This window comes from Etheostoma cragini, chromosome 15, assembly GCF_013103735.1.
Source record: "Etheostoma cragini isolate CJK2018 chromosome 15, CSU_Ecrag_1.0, whole genome shotgun sequence".
NCBI classification, from domain to species: domain Eukaryota; kingdom Metazoa; phylum Chordata; class Actinopteri; order Perciformes; family Percidae; genus Etheostoma; species Etheostoma cragini.
In genome coordinates, this window is record NC_048421.1 from 12687915 (window position 1) to 12706409 (window position 18495).

At 37.6% G+C, this 18495-nt stretch overlaps 1 protein-coding gene across 1 annotated transcript in view; it reads right to left on the reverse strand.

The window, feature by feature from the left end:
* Nucleotides 1–11211, reverse strand: part of baiap3 (BAI1 associated protein 3) — a 32323-nt gene extending 21112 nt beyond the window's left edge. Inside the window, exons 1-2 of the mRNA XM_034894939.1 lie at nt 10893–11211; nt 3186–3328 (exon numbers count right to left, since the gene is read on the reverse strand). Coding sequence (XP_034750830.1) covers nt 3186–3319 — 134 coding nt within the window. The 5' untranslated portion in view covers nt 3320–3328; nt 10893–11211. The remainder of the gene's footprint in view (nt 1–3185; nt 3329–10892) is intronic.
* Nucleotides 11212–18495: the final 7284 nt, after the last annotated feature.

Here is an 18495-nt window from a genome sequence, read left to right on the forward strand (position 1 = left end):
AAATTTATAATATGTATCGTTAATATGAATGAGCTGACAATCCAAAACAGAGTGAGGCAAGTGTAAAATATGAAGTCCAGCGCTGTTGACAGATGGAAAAGAACAGTCAATTACGCAAACAATAATAATCTAAAATATACAATTTAAATATAAATCCCTGTGTGCTATAGAACGCCTGGTGATCTCTGACATTGTATTGTGCATTTCCACAGGCTTAATAACTGGCTCTCATAGAAGCAAACACATAATTTTCTCTGAATTAAAAAGTTCACCTCCAACATGCGGGTCTCTGGTATGAGAGCTCAGCTTCGACAGCCGGCTGTACTACTGGGTCAACAACTGTGGACCTTGCCGGAGAACAGTGATAACGTCTCTGTAGGCTAGCTCTTCACACACAAGCTACGGTCTGCACACTACTGTTTAGCTACCTTTTCCTGCTACAACTGAAATCCCAGGAGACAGTGCGAGGAAAAAGCTAGCCTTCAGTGACGTTATCACTGTGCAAGCCACAGACACCATTTATCCCGTTTCCATGTAGTTACATAGCTACCAATATGGTCATAGCTGCTACAGTGCTCAATTACCTATTTTTGAGGCGGAAATAAACTACAATTTGTCGCCGCAAAATGGAGGACACCCACCAGACCATTGGGTGCTCGGGATTAGGGAGCTACCACACAGATTAACACTGCCAAGCCTACTACTGAATGGATGATCTACAAATACACACGGAACAGCTGCGTTATGATTTTCACAAAAGCCTGGCTGAACTTACATCACTGACGGCAGCTAGCAGCTAACCACTAACAGCTAACCGGCCAAGCTACACACTGGCAAAATTGAGACAAGGTAGGTGGATTAAAACAATGTCTGAGTTCAAAACGCAATTTATCACCTAAGGGCCCTGTTTAGGTTGTACCGACTTATTGCATTTTGTGTCTGTTAAGAGGCACAAAGGCACTCTAAAACTTGCCCCAATAACTGCCATTTAGCTCAGTGGAAGCTTGTATACATGCTGCAGCTACTCAGTGTTGCCTTCACCGATTCAGGTCAGGTTGTTTTCCCCAATCGAAAGTACTTGCATATCTATAGTGATCAAGATTAACATAAAAATTCGCCATAATTCTCCTTTAAGCAAGTTAATCACTTAATTAGTGACGATTCGGCAGGTTTTCTAACAATGATCCACAGCCTGCCTCTAATGACAAGGTTATGTGCACAGCTGAGACTCCGTGGGAAGGATGTAGCACCAAGGAGCTGGCATGGAAAATGAGAAAAAAGGTGAGATACTGACAGGTTGAATCAGTCTTTAATAAAGAACACAAATAAGGTCCTATTGGAGCATATTTCACATTAAATTGCATATATTATAACAATATAATAATAAATTCTGAAATCAATAAAACATTCTGGGACAGGATCAAGAATATGCATTAAGTAACAAACACTCACGAAAAATGGTCAATCAGTCCTTCAAATTCAAAATTGCTCCAAGAAATGCAACAAAGCATCTGAGGTTATCTTCCATGTTAAAAATAGACATCGTCGTCAGTACAAGTATTAAGTTCACACAGCAGCAGCCTGTGTTTAGGTTGCTATAGAAACCTCATGTTACTATTGGCTTCAGATGAAGCTTCAAAACAAGACTGAAAAAAACCAGATGAATGATATTAATTGTGCCACTTTATTTGTTGCTACGAGGCAGAAAACTTTACAAGAAAAAAACGACTAAACCTTGACAGAGATCGGACAAGATCAAATCCACTAATCCTGTTTATTCTCCCCCAAGATCTCAGCGCTGTCAAGCTAATGGTAATGCATGACATTAATCGATACATTACAAGAGAAACCTAAAGAGCCTACAGACAACAACAAAAAAGAATAGGACAAAAAATAATACATACGTACAAATATACAGATTACATATCCACATATAAAGTACATACATAAATACAGACACACATATAGTACATGCATACAGTATTTACATAAAAACACATAATAAATGATAAAAACACATAAATCATGGGCTGTGGTCAAACAGTGAGCAGTACATTTGTCTAGTGTTACTTAATTGATTAATAGTTACTTCTTTCAAATAACTAGCCATTGCAATTTTACAATGCCTAAAGTATTGCTTCTTTTTCCCAACCAACAGTGCAAAACCCAAACAATATTTAATTTACTAGAACTTAGGACAGGGAACAGCAATAAATCCTTACATTTGGGAAGGGGCAAACATAAAATATGAATAAACCCATTTACCCATTACTTTCATGTATCACACTCGCACACGCATGCAAACACACACTCTCACACACACACACACACACACACACACACAGTGACGTCTTTATGGCTCAAGCAAAAGAAGAGATGTGCCGTACTATGGTGCACTCATAAGTTGAAGGAGACTAATGGACATTAGAACCATGTGGTTTAAACTGATGCACAAGAAAACAGTAGCATTTGTGATGCCCCCAGAGCCTGACTGTGCATGTAATAGTGTGGTTGATGTGTCCTTGGGGGAGAGACAGCTTGTGCGTTTCCTGCTCACAGCGAGGTACAACTCTGGAATAAATGTCAAACGCATTAAAACATTCTGTTGACAAGAAATATTGACCTGTGGCTTCAGCTGGACAGCCAGCCGAAAACAAATGAATGACAGACATGAATTATTTCTTGTATGCCGCCGTCTTTGAAAGGCTGTCATCATCTTGAGCTACACTGAATGCAATTTAGACTCTTATTATGGGAGCTTTGTCCTAAGCGGCAACAATCAAGTAAATAATAACTTTAGCTGTACACAGTAATATATTCACAAGCAGTCTGGCTCCTGCTGCTTAAACTCAAGTGGACGCTTGAATTGTGTCTGACAGCAATGCAAGGAAAAGCAGAAAGTGCATCACAACTTTACTTTTAATATCATAAGTTCAGGCAGAGCTTCTGCCACTCAGCGTGCCTGGAAGGATTTCATTACATCTCTACATTTTCATTATGTAAACTCTGAATGACAAGTAAGATCGTTTATGAAAATGAATTCTTAAATCCCAGTAAAATTATTAGTAACATGTTAAACAAAACCACCACCAAAATTCTACCATAGCCATATCCACAAAAAACAATCACCGGGATCCAACTACAGTGCTTGCAATACTGTGTGTGTTTGCACACCAGGGACTCACCTGCGAGGTAAGGGCTCAGGGCAGTGTGTAAGGGGGCTGCTGGCGGTGGGTGGCGGTTCCCTTCGGCTCCTCAGCGACTGGCTCCTCTGCACCTGCCTCAGCATAGTACTCTTCAGGTCCAGCAGTGTCGTCATGTTCTTTCACTGCCAGAACATACACAAAGGGAAAACATCAAGATGCTGTCACTCTGGTGAAACCCATTATTGGCAGCATTTGTGTAATGCAAAAGTGAGTCAAAATACATTAAACTTCAGCTGTGGGATCGTATTTATCAAACCGGTCGTTTCCGGAAATACAGTTGGCCCAGGGGATTCTTTTAGTCTAATCAGCTGCATAATCACCCCCCTTTTGCTCTTTTGACATAATTACACTCTTCCTCAGCAGAAGGTGTGTTCTATTTCTGTCTGAGCCAAACTAATGCCACGGGCGTACAATTTATCTTCCACCTTTTGGTCTGGTCAGTTCAGAGTCAATCAACCTTTATTTTTTGGATCCCACTTTGTGCAAGATATGCAAATCAAGAAGCCTCGCAGAGGTGAGAGCCACAGGAACCCCATCACAGCAATGTCATAAAAGCTGTCGTTTCACTCAAATTAAAACGGCAAGGAAATAGAGCTAAGTAAAAGCAATATTTAGAAATGAGTCCCTTGAATGTCTTAATCATAGACCTGTAGCATCTGCTTGGCAAAACCTAAGAGGATCTAATAACTAGACCTAGAATATTTAGCAAAAACAGCTCAGTCACAGCCAGACGATGTGAAAACAGAGAATATTAAGATTTGTACTGAGGGTCAACCAAATTGGAGCTTGTAAGATGTATACTGTTATGGGGGCTTTACAGAGAAGTAGTCCTATAATAAAGCACATTCAGTAATAATTCCTGTACAGCAAAAGTATTTTAATCTATAATAACGTGTTAATTATATAAATTATTGTGTAATTTACACTTTAATCCTCTTGGTAAAACATGGTAGCTTTGCAATAAGTGCCAGCTAAATGTTGATTGTGTGTACTAAGTAAGTCATATACTTAACTTTTTACAACAGGACACCTCTATTAAGGGTTGCTAGCATTTAAGCTTAGCTTAGCATAAAGACAGAAAACAACCAGTTGAGTGTCCAATTACTGAACTGGTTGTTTTTAGTAATCACATTACTTAATTAGTGAGTATTATATGTCCTGAACCAGTAGGTGGATTTTCTTACGAAAGCAGAGCTAGCTGTTTCCAGTATTAATGCTAAGCTAAGTTAGGCTGCTGCTGGCTGTAGCTTCATATGTATCACTATACAGTCCAAGTATATACAATATTCTCATCTAACTTAATGCATATACTATAATTTCACAAAAGTAAATTTGTCGTGCCCTATGACCAATCGTATTTTGTGGACAAACTATATCAAAAACATGCGTGACTTTTTAACAAATACGTTGAAAAGAGCTAATCCACCAGGGCCTAAATCTTGACTTAATGAATGTTGAATAACAAATAATTGATTTCTAATAGCATGAACCATAATTATTAAAAAAAAGCAATGGAGGATAATATGGGACCACAAGCGTTCTATTTAAAAAACAAATACAATATAAATTCAGTTATTTGTATCCTTTTTTTAAAAATTACAAATGGCAGCCTTTCACTTTGATAAGGAACATTAGAGAAAATAGTGTTATCCAAGCATTTATAGAAAAAAGGTATACTTGGGTTGTTGTGACTGCAAAATATGAATTTAGAAAAAATTGATCCTATCTAAAGACCTCAGTGAGATTGGCACTGTGTTGCTAAGCAATTGGCTGAGAAAGAGTGGGTCTTTCTCAGGGCCATTTGCTATAAAGGGAACTCTCATGGCTTGGCATCATGGCGTCTTTAAAGTATAACTGCATTATATGACTTCATAACAATATTGTGCACAGTCAGTGACCCCCGCAGTAGAAAAGTCAAAGATTAAAATAAATTGGGCTGTTAAGAGATATTTAATGAAACTGTGCACGTGTGCAGTTTCCCTAAATAAAAAAGTCAAGACAAATAAAATGTAAGTAAAGCAGACATTACAGTTTATTTGCAAAAGCAACAGCAAATTGCTTTTATATTAGCTTGAATTATCCTCTTAGCAATGACCAAAGCTGAGTCGGAAGGCACAGGAATTACAAAATATATACTGTCTGTAAATAATGTATTCTACGTGATTAACTCAACCCCAGAATTGACATTAATGTTATTAAGTGTATGCCTTTTCTGACTTTTTTGTCAAAAGTTAGAAACCAAACTTTCAGTATATCTACCCTCAATAAGGAGTTAAACCTTTCAATCTCAAGAGAAGGTTGGGCGCCTATAAATACCCAGTTCAATGTTGAAGTGGATCACTAAAACCTCACATTCAGAATATATGCATGAGCTTCCATATTCTTAAAGTAAAACTTAACATTTACATTACAACAACACTGTTTACAGTGCAAGAAACGTTTAATCAATTTCCCGTCAAGTCAAAAAGCCTAAAGGTTATCTGATTGCACGATCATTAATTGCATGAATGTCAAGAGTTCCTACAGCAAAACACTCAGGGATGCTCACACATCTGCCTGGCAACTAAGCTAGAGAATGAAGCTTATTGTCAAATCAGCGAGTCTCCTTGACAGCATCCAATCACTTTTGTCCCTGCTTGACCAATTTACTGTTGCATGTTAACGGTGATGGAGCTTTGGTGACGCTGGCTCTACCTGGAGTCTTTTGAGCTTCCTACAGTCAGCTTGTTGATGAACAGCAGCAAAGAGGGTGCCCATTTAGCTCAGTTGGTAGAGCATGCACCCATTGCAAGAGGTTTACTCCTCAAGACAGGGGCCCTTTGCCCGACCTGTGGCCCTTTGCTGCATGTCAATTCCCCCCCCCCCAATTTTATTCATTCATCTGTCCTGTCAAAAATAAAGGCTAGAAAAGCCCAAAAAATAATCTTACAAAAATAAAGAACTGCAGCGTAGTAAGAAGAATATCAAATGAAAGGAAAGTCAAGGACACTTTGATTGATGGAAAAATGGTTTCACAGGACACAGACAGTCAGACACTCTTTTCAAAAGTTGACAGCTGATGTCTGTACATCTGTGTGAAAAAGAACCAATTACCTACAGTTATTGGGTACTTGTTCTGATTTTCCTACCAACAAAAAACACACAATAGTCTCTGTAATTAACAAATAGAGGACATAAGCTTAGTGTGCCTGTGAAAGGAGATTTTGAGATGATGCTGCCCATTTTTTTTGGGTTTCAACTGTTGAAGGTTGCCTCTTTTGAATTGCAGCCTTACACCAAATGGATCTAGAAAATAAAACAAATGTACAACTGCTGTCATTCGGTGCTCTTGGACAATTGCACAGAGAGCAGCGTGCAGTCAGCTTTCCAGCTCGGAGTAAGCCAGAAATTTGTGATACGAGTTGCACCATAGGCTGAGCCAAAGGACAATATGCTATCGATCCAGGAGGCTGACACCTGTTATCCACTTGGAGCATTCACATTACACTCCATTAGACTGAAGTGTCTGTGCTTCTCCTCTGTTAGACATCATCAATGTGTAATTTCCAAGTGAGAAACTGTTGGAATTTCTTCTTGTTCTACTTTACATAGTCATTTCAAATATTTTTATAAACTGTGCGATGAATAAGGTGTAAACCTACTTTTTTGCCCAATCAAAGGTGGTTGATGTATAGACGTTCAACTTGCCAACATATCTTGAGGTATTGATTGTATTTAAGCGGCTGTAGCTGCTTCATGCACGATGGATATATTCCTGTGTGTTTTTTGAATGTCACTGACTGAATCTCAGAGTTTTTGATACTTTCTGCTATCACTGTCCATTGTAGCTGTGCTGGAGATATGTCATAAATAAGAAGGTGTAATGGCTATGTTTAGAAATGTATATTTGGCAACAGGAGTAACAACCACAGTGACTGTTTTTACCTCTCATAAAAGAAAAATTATATTGGTTAATGCATGGCGCATAATATATATATAAAAAAACTGTTTCTTTATCGGCAGTGCTGTATTTTGTCAGATTCACCATACAGGTCCTTGTGGAAAGGTTTTGTTACCACTTCAATAAAATAAAATCCAATAAGTAGAGTAAGTATTGAAGTGGTAACAGAACAATTCCATTCTGATAATTAAAAACACACAAACAACAATGCACTACTGCTAAATGTCAAGGAATCACAAAAGGTTACCAAATTTTGGTGATTATTAGTTGTCCATAATATAGACTCATTTTTTTTTACATTTTCTGACCGTCAGAGGCTTTGTAAAATGAGAAAGTGCTCACTGTTACTTACTAGTTGACTTCTATTAATCAGTGCTATGATCTCTTCATGACATGTTTAAAAGGCCGTGCAGCTGAAATACCCGAGGCATGTTTTCTTGCTGTGGTAAACAGGTAAAATGTTTTAAACGCACCAATTTAGAAAACACACATATCCACTACATGCAGGCTGGTAAGCACCAACTGTTGACAGCTAACAGGCACCGCAGAGCAGCTGTCTCCCAGGTGAACTCATTTCAATTATGGGAGTGGATCTCTCCCAACTGGATAACACTCTGTCTCAGCCGTCAACCCATAGTGACAAAATGGTTCGACGTGCCATCGCCGGTGGCGTGCCGGCTGCCAAGGAAACATTATCAAAGCCAAGGAAATGCCTTTCTCGCTACATCGGTGCTGAACTCTATACCAGGGAGACATTTGCTCTCTCCTGTGAGAGCCAATGAGCCCGGCAGCCAAAGGCGCCTTGCTGATAGGGATGGAGTGTCTCTATGGTAACAGCAGAGGAAAGGGAGCTGGTAAATACAGGTAAATGGAATACTATAAAGTCTGAAAATAAGCCCCTTGGTGTGTTCACCTTAATGCGGTAAAAAATTAACGCTATTACATCTACATAGTGCCAATCTTCGTCTCCTAACACCACTGTGATAGAGAGGATTGTACACTGTTTAACCAAACAGAATCATGGATAATATTTTAATGTGACTCATAGTCTTTTGTTGTTGAACAATTCTTCAAGTGTCTGTCTGAGCGTGAAAATGTCATCCTTTAGTGTTATTGAGTGTTTCAAATGAGGGGGAAACAGACAGACAGACAGAGAGAGAGAAAGAGGGGATTATGATTTACATGTCTGTCTTATAATCAACGTAATTAGGAGCATTTATTTAATTCATTACATTCCTCTAAAGCCGCCTAAATGAAAAGGAAATATTAACCGTCTTCTTTTACGATGACATTGACAGTTTGTGTAATTAAATGAAAGAAGCAGAGCACATTTTGAATTTAATTTAACGACATCAGCCTGAGGGGATGCACATTCAAATCCCAATTGAAAGTAGATTATCCTGTAGCACCGATGTTAAAAAAAGCATGACTATCCTAACCGTAATGTCAGAAGCAAGACCCTCATCATTGGCCATCAATGTTAAGGGCCCTTGGGGACATGGGCTACATGGATCCAGCTGACAGTTTTTTGTCAAACCTTTAACAAGCTGGTCAGTTGAATAGAAGTAGACAAGTGTGAAAATTACTGTGATCTATACTGTATACACCTGTAAATAACCCAATCTATAGTCCAGCAGGCCCAAAGAAATACACAGGCTGGATGCTGCTATTCCCAACAGATCCCAGCATCTAGGTTGTCAAGGCACAACATGACAGGCACTCTGGCTTGGAAATTGATTGCGAAGAGAAAATCCAAGGAATTGATGGTTGTGAACTATTGTAAAGGGCATCAGCACCACAGCCAGAAATCACTGACAGCCACACACAAAATATAAAACCTAAACAATAGCACAAATCCTTGCTTATTGTACCACATATAATACATCCTTTGTCACCCCGAAAAACACTCACTCCAGTAATTAACACCTCTGTCAAAAATAGCAGCCATTGAGTCTTTATGCAGCAGAAATAATGCCACTTCCGTAGTTTACGTAAAAACATCAATCTGCATCTACAAGACGCTGTGCTGCAACACAAGTGTCATACAACTCACTTCGCACGCTTCCATTAACGCCGTACTTCTGAACACAAAAATTGACTAGCCTACTATATTTCTGCAGCATTACCATGAACTTTTCTCTGATGTCTCTTTAAATGGTTCGCATAGGGGAATCATTGGGAAAGCATTTTAATCGACAGTTTTGACCACTGGTTGACTGTGTATTAGGAGGAAAGGATTCATTCATCTAAAGTGGAGTTATGACCTGCACCAAGAAGAGAGGAGAAGCCACACGTATCCCGACATTGACATTGATTTCGTTCTGCACAGGCCAACCACAGCTCCTTTTCTATGAGACTACAGTTTCACGCAGTTGATGAACAATGAAATGTAATGTAATTGTATTACCTGTGTAATCTGATGCAGAGGGAATATTCAAAGCAAAAGTAAATTGTAGGTTTAAAATTGCTGTTGCTGTCACTGGGGAAAAAGATAATTCTAGCTGAGAGACGTTTGTGTGTGTGAGAGAGAGAGAGAGAGAGAGAGAGAGAGAGAGAGAAAGCTCACTCCATGAGTGTCTCCAAAGCGCAACATTGATTTATACCCAGTATGAAGCTAAGCAACCATATTCTGTCAGCTTGCTTTATTTTCAAGTCAATTGTTATTTTATTTTCTGGAGACTAGAGTAAAGCACATCTTGTGAATGATGTTACATTCCACATTCCATTCTGTAAAAGTCCGAAGAAAGTCGTTCTCATCTGTTTTATTTGCATTCTAAATTGCAACACTGTTTTCCTATCTGTGTTAACAGACCTTGAGACAATCCTTGTCCGTCCTGACTCGCTTATCTTACTACACGTCATCTAAAAGAATGGAGCAGTTGTTAGAACATGGGTATATCCTTGTGTGTCTCATTACACCTTTAGAACATTGTTGACTGAACCCTGCTTCATGTCGCTTTGTTCTCCGAGATCTGATGCTTTCAGAATCAGCTCACAGGGGTTCAGCCAGTAGATGATAGGATTCGAACCACAAAACAATCTCACAACACAACACAAGCCTGCGGAATGTTTCAAAAAGTGCATTTAGGCTAAAATAACACGTTATCTGTATCTGATGCTGCTCTGTTACACCTATCTCTGTGTGTGTGTGTGTGTGTGTGTGTGTGTGTGTGTGTGTGTGTGTTTATTCTTGATGGGAGTGGGGCGTTTCTATCTTTTGAAATGTGCAGAGTTATATATTACATACAGGAAAAAAAACATTTTAATGAACACACAAAAATGATAACAATAAAAACCTTCTCCACCTGTCAGGTTTCGGTGAAGCCAACGCTATGTTAACATAACATTTTACTGAAATCAACTTCCAGAATGCGTGTCTGGCTAAATCTGGTTCTTAATTGTGGACAGAAGGGGAACTTTTGCCAATATGGCATGCAAAGTGTAGCATTTAATTTTTCTTCTCCCAAAAACTGAAAAAGATCTGAGCTCACAATCATTATATATGACAATCAATATGTATTCCTGCACTGATATTATCTGGGTATGAACAGAACTTTATACTCCGTCAAAAAGGCTGAATTCTATTTATTTTCAACTAACAAGGAATGCAAATCAACAGGTGCCAATGAACCAACCTCCCTAACAATGACATTATGGCTCAGTAAAGCTGATGCATGTTTTTTCTTTAATCACCCTAAACCAAAGAGGCAATCTTCATGCTGTAAAATGATAAAGATCCAGCTCACCTGTGTCTCCAGACAGTTTTTCCAGTGTGAAATGTTTTTGCGTCTGCGTGTCAGAGTTCGTGTGAATCAAAGCTCTGAGCACTGCAGCAGGAGAACGGACGTTGTTTTCTTCTGTGAACGAGGCGCAGTCAACTTCGGTGAAAAAGCGTTGGGATATTTTTCTTACGATGGACGAGAGACACGCTCATTCCAGTCCTTCGAAACGCTTCCTGCGCTCACGCTCCACCGATGCTCACCCAAATATGGCCATAGGAAGTGCAGCGACACTTTACTTGCCTTCGACTACTGTCGGAAATATACGAGTTGACCAAACGACACGAAAAAGGTTGAGGAAATAGGTGAAATGGGATTTTTTTTTTAATAAAGAAAATAAATCTGACGTGAATGGGCGGAGCTGTGTGTACAAATTATTGTTAAAGAATTATTATTATAAGAATCTAGGCTAAGTGTATTCTTGCGTGCAGCTTACTGATTCTACAGATGTTGTTTAATCGTTGTTGGCTAAAGCATAGTTTCAACACAATGAACGAATTGATTTCACTTGACCTAAGGTGATGTAACCATAGTGTGATATTCAATAAAAAAATGGTAACATAGCCTACATGTTGTTTATGACAACTAGACTTTACAAAAAGTGAAAAGAAATACAAAGCAAACGGAATTTTGAATAAATATTGCTTTCTCGTTTCAACATAAAACAAAAGAATACAAAATACAGCCCAATACATTTTTCAACTCTATTAAATGCTCTAATTACTGAAATGAAAATAAATCAGTTTGATGATCAGAGTTTATGCGAAAAAGAAATAAACAGTCTTATTGAATTTCTTTTGTGAGGTGAAGCAATTTTTCAAAAATGTAACTTGTCCATAAACTGAACAATAACAATTAGATCAGCTGGCCACGAGAAGATGAAAGCAATCTTGGCTTTGCTTGTTTTGTATTTTTGAATGTTCATATGCATTTTTTTGTCTGCAAACGGGTTCGACATCAGACCATCTTCTATATTGTGATTTTTTTATATTTTATTTTAGAAAAACTGCATTGTACTTTCACTTAACTGTTATTCATCAAAATGAATGTGTGCAGAAAATGTAGTCTTTTCTCCACTCTCCATGCCAGGTTTGCCCGGTAGAGATGATTATTACTTCTGACCAAAGGTGCTTGAATGAAGGGAAGAGGAGGAGGTTATGATGTGCACATGAAGGCATCAGTTGTCTGTTGCTGAGGGATGTCACTGAGCAAAATGCCCTCAGCGACAGAGGGAGCAGGTTCAGCTGTCAGTCAAACTGAGATTCATTTAGCCTACATTTACTTTGTCTTGCCTAATGAGCTCATCAAGTGCTTTAATACTGTATAACACTTTGGTAGGATCTTAATATTAATGGGCTACTCCGGAGACCAGGAAGCTATCCCAGACTTTACATAGCCCACATGAGGCCCCAATGCCTTCACAAAAAAACAAAAAAGATTTCCCATTTTTCACAATCTGTCAATGAAATTGAACGTCCTTACTTCATTTGTCTCATTAACAAAGAATGAAAGCAGGAGTTGCTTTAACATTGCCCCTTTTTTACTGTGCTTAATGTTTATTTTCTTTATCTATAACGAAACATTAAAACGATACAACTGTATTCTATTTACATGTGAATATTTCCTCTTAGATGTTTAAGCATGGGGTTTATATGTTAATTAGGAAAATAAAACATAAATTCCTTCATATAACACGTGTTAAACTGACTCCAAAATGTTCTGTGTCAGTGCTTCGTTGTTTGACACTCTTACAGTAATATTTATGGCACATGCAAATATGACTGAACAGATGATAAACAGCTCTTTGGAGGCGTTGTATCATCTGTTTTTTTCTCAGTCCTCCTAATGTTTGGACATTAGGAGACACAAATGGAAGGGCGTGAGCACAAATGCTTTAAATAGACACAGGGACATTAATTATATGCTTGTAGGGTAGAGGTGCCTCTCTTCAGGCATTGAAATTATTTCACACATGGTAATTATAACAGAAGCTGCAGTCAGGCATGTAGCACTGACAGTTCACAAATGGAACCCTTCATTTGCATCAACAAAGTCAAAGCGCATCAACATCCCGAGATTAGGGAGTTTCCTCATCATTGTTTACCTACATACATCCACATGGAATTCAAGCTTTGATTGTGTCATGTGCAACAATGTATCCAATACTGAGAGTGAAGTTTATTTAAAATGCTCAGGTGACATAACATCAAATCAGATCTGTTATTTGGAAATAATGCGTGGTATTGCAAATCCCTGCTGCAAATACCAGACTGGTCAAAATGTTTAAAAGTCATGTTCCAGCTACTTTACGTTCCTGCCAAAAACAATACCACAATTCAGCAGTATGCATTGGGCAAACACAGGCATTTAAGGAGCTAATAGCTACAGTTTAGTGTTCAAAATTAATCCTGCACCCATTGCTTTTCAGCTCAAAGTCTATGATAATTAATACGTGATACTTGGGTGGCTCATGACTGGATAGTTGTCATATTGAGGACTTGAGTTGTTCTTTTACCTTTCAACTTTGTTTGGTGACTTATCATAGATGAATTTTGAAAGCTGTGAAAGAGGATGAAATAACAGAAAGAACAGACAGAAGAGGAGACTCAAGCTCGGGTCTGGAGAATTACATCAGACACCATCTCTAATTCACTAATGAGGAAAAGCAAAAGCTAGATTTCTCTCTGATTTTGATACGTTTTGACATCATTTTAAAATCTCAGCAAAATTGAACAGGCTCTTTCTGTGTTGAGTGATAAGACACATGTGACCCTTTGCCTTGTTTCCATGGACACATCATTAGAGAACTTCCCCAGCTGGCCCCAAATGTTTGTCTTGACGACTAATAACAAGTGAAGGATTGAATTATTACCAAGAAAAACGATGAACTGTTTTTTTGATTTAAGTCCTAAAGCTGTGACGGGATGGAACAATTACAGAAGATACATTGGAAATCATGCTAAACAAATATATGTTTACTTATTTTGCTTTATCTCATGTTTGTAGTTGTGTTTTTTCTTAAAATTTTCATGAATCTATCCTAATTATTGTTCAATACTTTCATGCCAACCATACCAATCAATGTCCAATCACTGCAGTTTCTTTCCTTCTAATCATACATTTAAAGGTCATTCAGAAATTGTATTCATTTCCATCAGTAGAGACTTTGTTGAAAGTAAAATAAAAAAATGTCATCAGATCACACAATATTGAAATGTGCAAAGTCTTTGCTGATTAGATTCCATCGCTGTATAACTAATTTTATATGGAGTCGAGAAGCCAAGAGCAAGCATATCTCCCCCGATGAAGTCTAGACACTGGTGATGGTGAAGGAGCCTGAAGACGGGATGGTAGTGCAGGAGCAGGGCTTTTGGAGGAGGACCCTGGGGGCCATGGATGACGTTGACTGGAGGTGGAGGGGGTGGAGGTGGGTTGTGCGATTTGCCTGAATTGACAACTGACAGCAGCAGAGAGAAAAAACGTTTTTTTAAATTTAAAGCAGGGATGTGCCAAATCTGGTTGGTTTAAATGAAGAGTGAATGTCCCAAATCAGCTGATCAGTTTAGGAAAGAGAGGGAGGTGAATCAAGGCTTAGAAGTCTTCCTGAAAAAATTCACACTGAGCTATCGTCTTACTATTGGAGAAGAAAGTCAGTCTTTCTTCATTTCTTTTCTTCTCTCTAGCACATCTGAGATGTTTGACACCAGTGCAGAGAAAAGAGGTGTAATTGTAGATTGTTATTTTCTCTCAACCTATTCAGTTGACAAGGCAATGACCTTCTAGGTGGAAGTGGCAGACTGAGCATGTGCACACCGAATGCTTCCCAAAGACACGTTTACCAGCGTTTACCGCTCAGATAGCAGAGCAAAACAGAGCAATTGCTGATCCCGCCAACTGATATAAGAGCTCAGCCCCAAGTTTCCAGTGCTACCACTTTTTGGAGATGACCAGTTCAAAGCTGTTTCCAAATATCACTTGGATCTAATATGGATGTATTTTGGAACACAGAAATCACTGTCATGTACCAATCCTATTTTCTTTGACTTGTATTGCTCTCTGACTTTTAGAGCACTTCCACTATATGACATCAGAAAGAGGTTCATCTGTACACAATAAAACTATGGGCCAATCAGTGTTACCAACAAAGAAAAACATCATTGGTGTTTAAAGTATATAGTTCACTCCATCACCTCCGTCAGTGGGCTGCGGTCCATCAGCGCCAAAACCTCATGCCACAAAAACAGTTTTTTCCCCTCATTAGTAAGCCTCACCAACAAGGCCCCCCCCCCCCCCCCCCCCCCCCCCCCCCCCCCCCTGTATTTATTGTTGATTTTATAACATTTATAATTTACAATTTTTTTATGTTTGTTTGTTTATGTATGCACCTTTCATCAAGGTAAAATTAACATAAGTGTACCTATTATGGCAATAAAACCATTCTGATTCTGATGTGACTTATTGATTGATTGATTGATATCTTCATTTTGAACATGTAAATACAAATAAAACATCAGAAAAATAGTAATAAGAAAACAATTTAACAACAAAAATAAAACTCCATTGTTTTGGCTACTTTCAAACCTCTGTTTAAACATGCAAAAAGGAGTAGGCAGAAGTAAAACTTATATTCTCGTAACCCTTTATGCCATTTCTACCCTGTTAATTGAATGAATTACTACAAAATACATAGGTCTACAAGGAAAATAAATCTATAATCAATGAAAATGTATGTTCCAAAGTTATATTCCCATTCATATTTTTCCCCGTACACAATATTTATACACATACTACAAATTATTCAATGTGTTCATCATGAGCCCAGGTTAGTGATTGCACTCTGAATCTCGAGAATATGACTTCTTTAAACTGAATTAGAACATGTTTGGACTTTGCTTAACCGGGATTCTCAAAATTTGACTTTCCCCTCAAGTCGTATCACCCCTCTCTTTCAGAAAATCTTTTCTGTAAGTTGCCAGGCAATAAATTGTTTCTCGCCTTGAACATAATTACAGCTGTTTGAAGTTTGACTAGATAGAATATTTTAATGCTTTAGACTGTAAAAATAATGAATTGGTGTGTTCTATAGATTTTACAACATTCACTTATTTTATTTACTCGTTTTATAATGACACCTTCTATTTGTGGTTGAACATGATTGATGGATTAACAATTTATTGAAATTTATTTTTATATTTTTCCAGCATTTTGTAATCCTTTTGAAATCCATGGTCTATTGCTACAGTTTTTTTTTGTACAATCATTTTGTATCAGACAATTCTTGTAAAATAATAACTTTTAATGTTCTTATGAATTCACCATATAATTTATCAATATATTTTTTCTTATGTATAATTTCCCAGACTTTGGAGAGCGGATCATCTTGCACAGACTCTTCTGTTCTGACCCGTCTGGATAGAGGTTTGTTGTCCTTTTTAGATGTGTGGTTCTGTTGTTAACTGTAAAAACTGGTAAGCGGCCACTGATTTTATTAATTAATAGTCCACTCACTATATTGTTGTCTATGTTGTTTGCAAAAATAGTATAATTTAAAGATGCACAGCGGGAAGTAATCCTGTTGGGTCTTGTACTTTTGGGAAAACACTGTACTGATAAAGTATTCTGTCATGTTGTGCTTTTTTGGATTTTAGCAAATCAATGTTAAAATCACCGCAGATGAACATGACTTTCTAACATGTTTTTGTGCATTTTTCCTCCATCCAATCCTCGAATAAATCCATAATAGAACCTGGTGATCAATAGATTACTTACACATACATTTTTTCCCTACACACTTCCATTGTAACACATTCAAGTAAATCATCCACCACTGTTTTTTTCCACCACCTTGTGATCAAATTTCATGTCCACTTACAAAGCCACAACACCCCCATTTTTATTTTCTCTTTTAATGCAACACATTACATTTCCTTTAATTTCAAAATCTGAATCCTTTTCACTGTTTATCCAAGTTTGTGATATACTGTGACAGTTGTATGATATACTGTGACAGTTGTATTGAAATGCTGTTTGAACTGATTTAGATGTTTAATGTTGTTAAAGTGTATCTTTGAGGATTGGTTTTCCATCTTAACTGAATTATTAAACTGTTCATTAGTGTAATAAAAGCAATTGCTGTTGTTATTGAGGAAAAAATTGTTTACAGGATCAATATCATTTTCCAAAGAAGATGATCAGCTCCATTACGTGTGTGAGTTGTGAATGATTGTTTTATTATAAAGTAATGGAACTTTTATACAACAATTATACAACAGCATTGTATGTTAAAAATCTTGACATAATGGGCACATATATATATTGTGCGTGCCATTTCCATATAAAAATTAGCTAAGACATTTCATTGCAGGGAATCAGACAATGACTTTGCATTTACGTGTACAACTATTCCTTTAGGATTGTCACTTTCTATCTTTTTTTCCATATTAAATTCATTGTAGCTATACTGTGTACAGGATGAAGAAAAAAACCTAATTAGTCCCCACACATAATATTTGAATATTACAGTGCTATAAAAGACAAGTGCAAAGTCTAATATTTTCTTCTCCATATTGGCTTCATTTGGCATCAATAATTAAATCCTTGTGATTGTTGTGGGTGATATTCCTCATCTTCTTTCTATCTTTATTCACATCATCCACGCATTTACCTGAACGTAAAACATGTATTAACTGTCCAAATGGTTGAGTCCAACCTGGTCCCATGGGATAGGTGATTCATGTTGATTAAAATACCTGTGTGTTAACCACTGACTCAGTGTTTCCGCTGTCATACTCTCCTAAACACTAATCATACATACCCTGTCAATAAAGCAGCAATGATCTGACTATGTTGTTTCACACTTAAGATTTGCACAGAAACACACACGTACACACCTTCTCTGATAGCTGCAATGAGGTACTCAATTTTTAGACGCACCGTGCCTCCCTCAGGCAGAAGAGTGAACTGGTCAAGAGCAGTTACACAATTAGGCTAACTGAACATTTTGACCAAGGGTAAATCACAGCTGTTTTTGTCACTAGGCCTATATGTGCTGTAATGTGTAGCCAACGTAAGAAAAGCAAAATTTAATTTCCTAAAAAGTTGAGTTGTCATGGTTATTGGTAGTTTGCACTGGTGCATTTAAATAATCTGTTTCTGTGATACAGGTTGAAATGAAAAAAAAAGACCAAATGACAAGATGATACTGTTTGTGGTTAAGATTGACCTGCAGGGGCACTACAGCATGAATCACACAAAGCCAATAGTATTGAATTATTGTCAGTTAAAACAGTTGGCTAGCTCTACATTTACAGTTTTTTAAAATTGCTATGACAATTTTTTCAATACTTTTAACAACTTTCATAAACTCTTAACACAGTCAGCACTACATCTGTCTGTGTAGGCTATACAATTAACACATTTATTGTTGCTTTGACATACAATGCATACAGTTAACACAAAAATTAAAATTCTTGAACTTCTTTTACTTACAAGCTCAACCAAGACCAAAACAATTCCTTTTAGAGACAAATTTGCAAATGCTTTCTCACTGGTTTTTGGGCTTTAGTCAAAG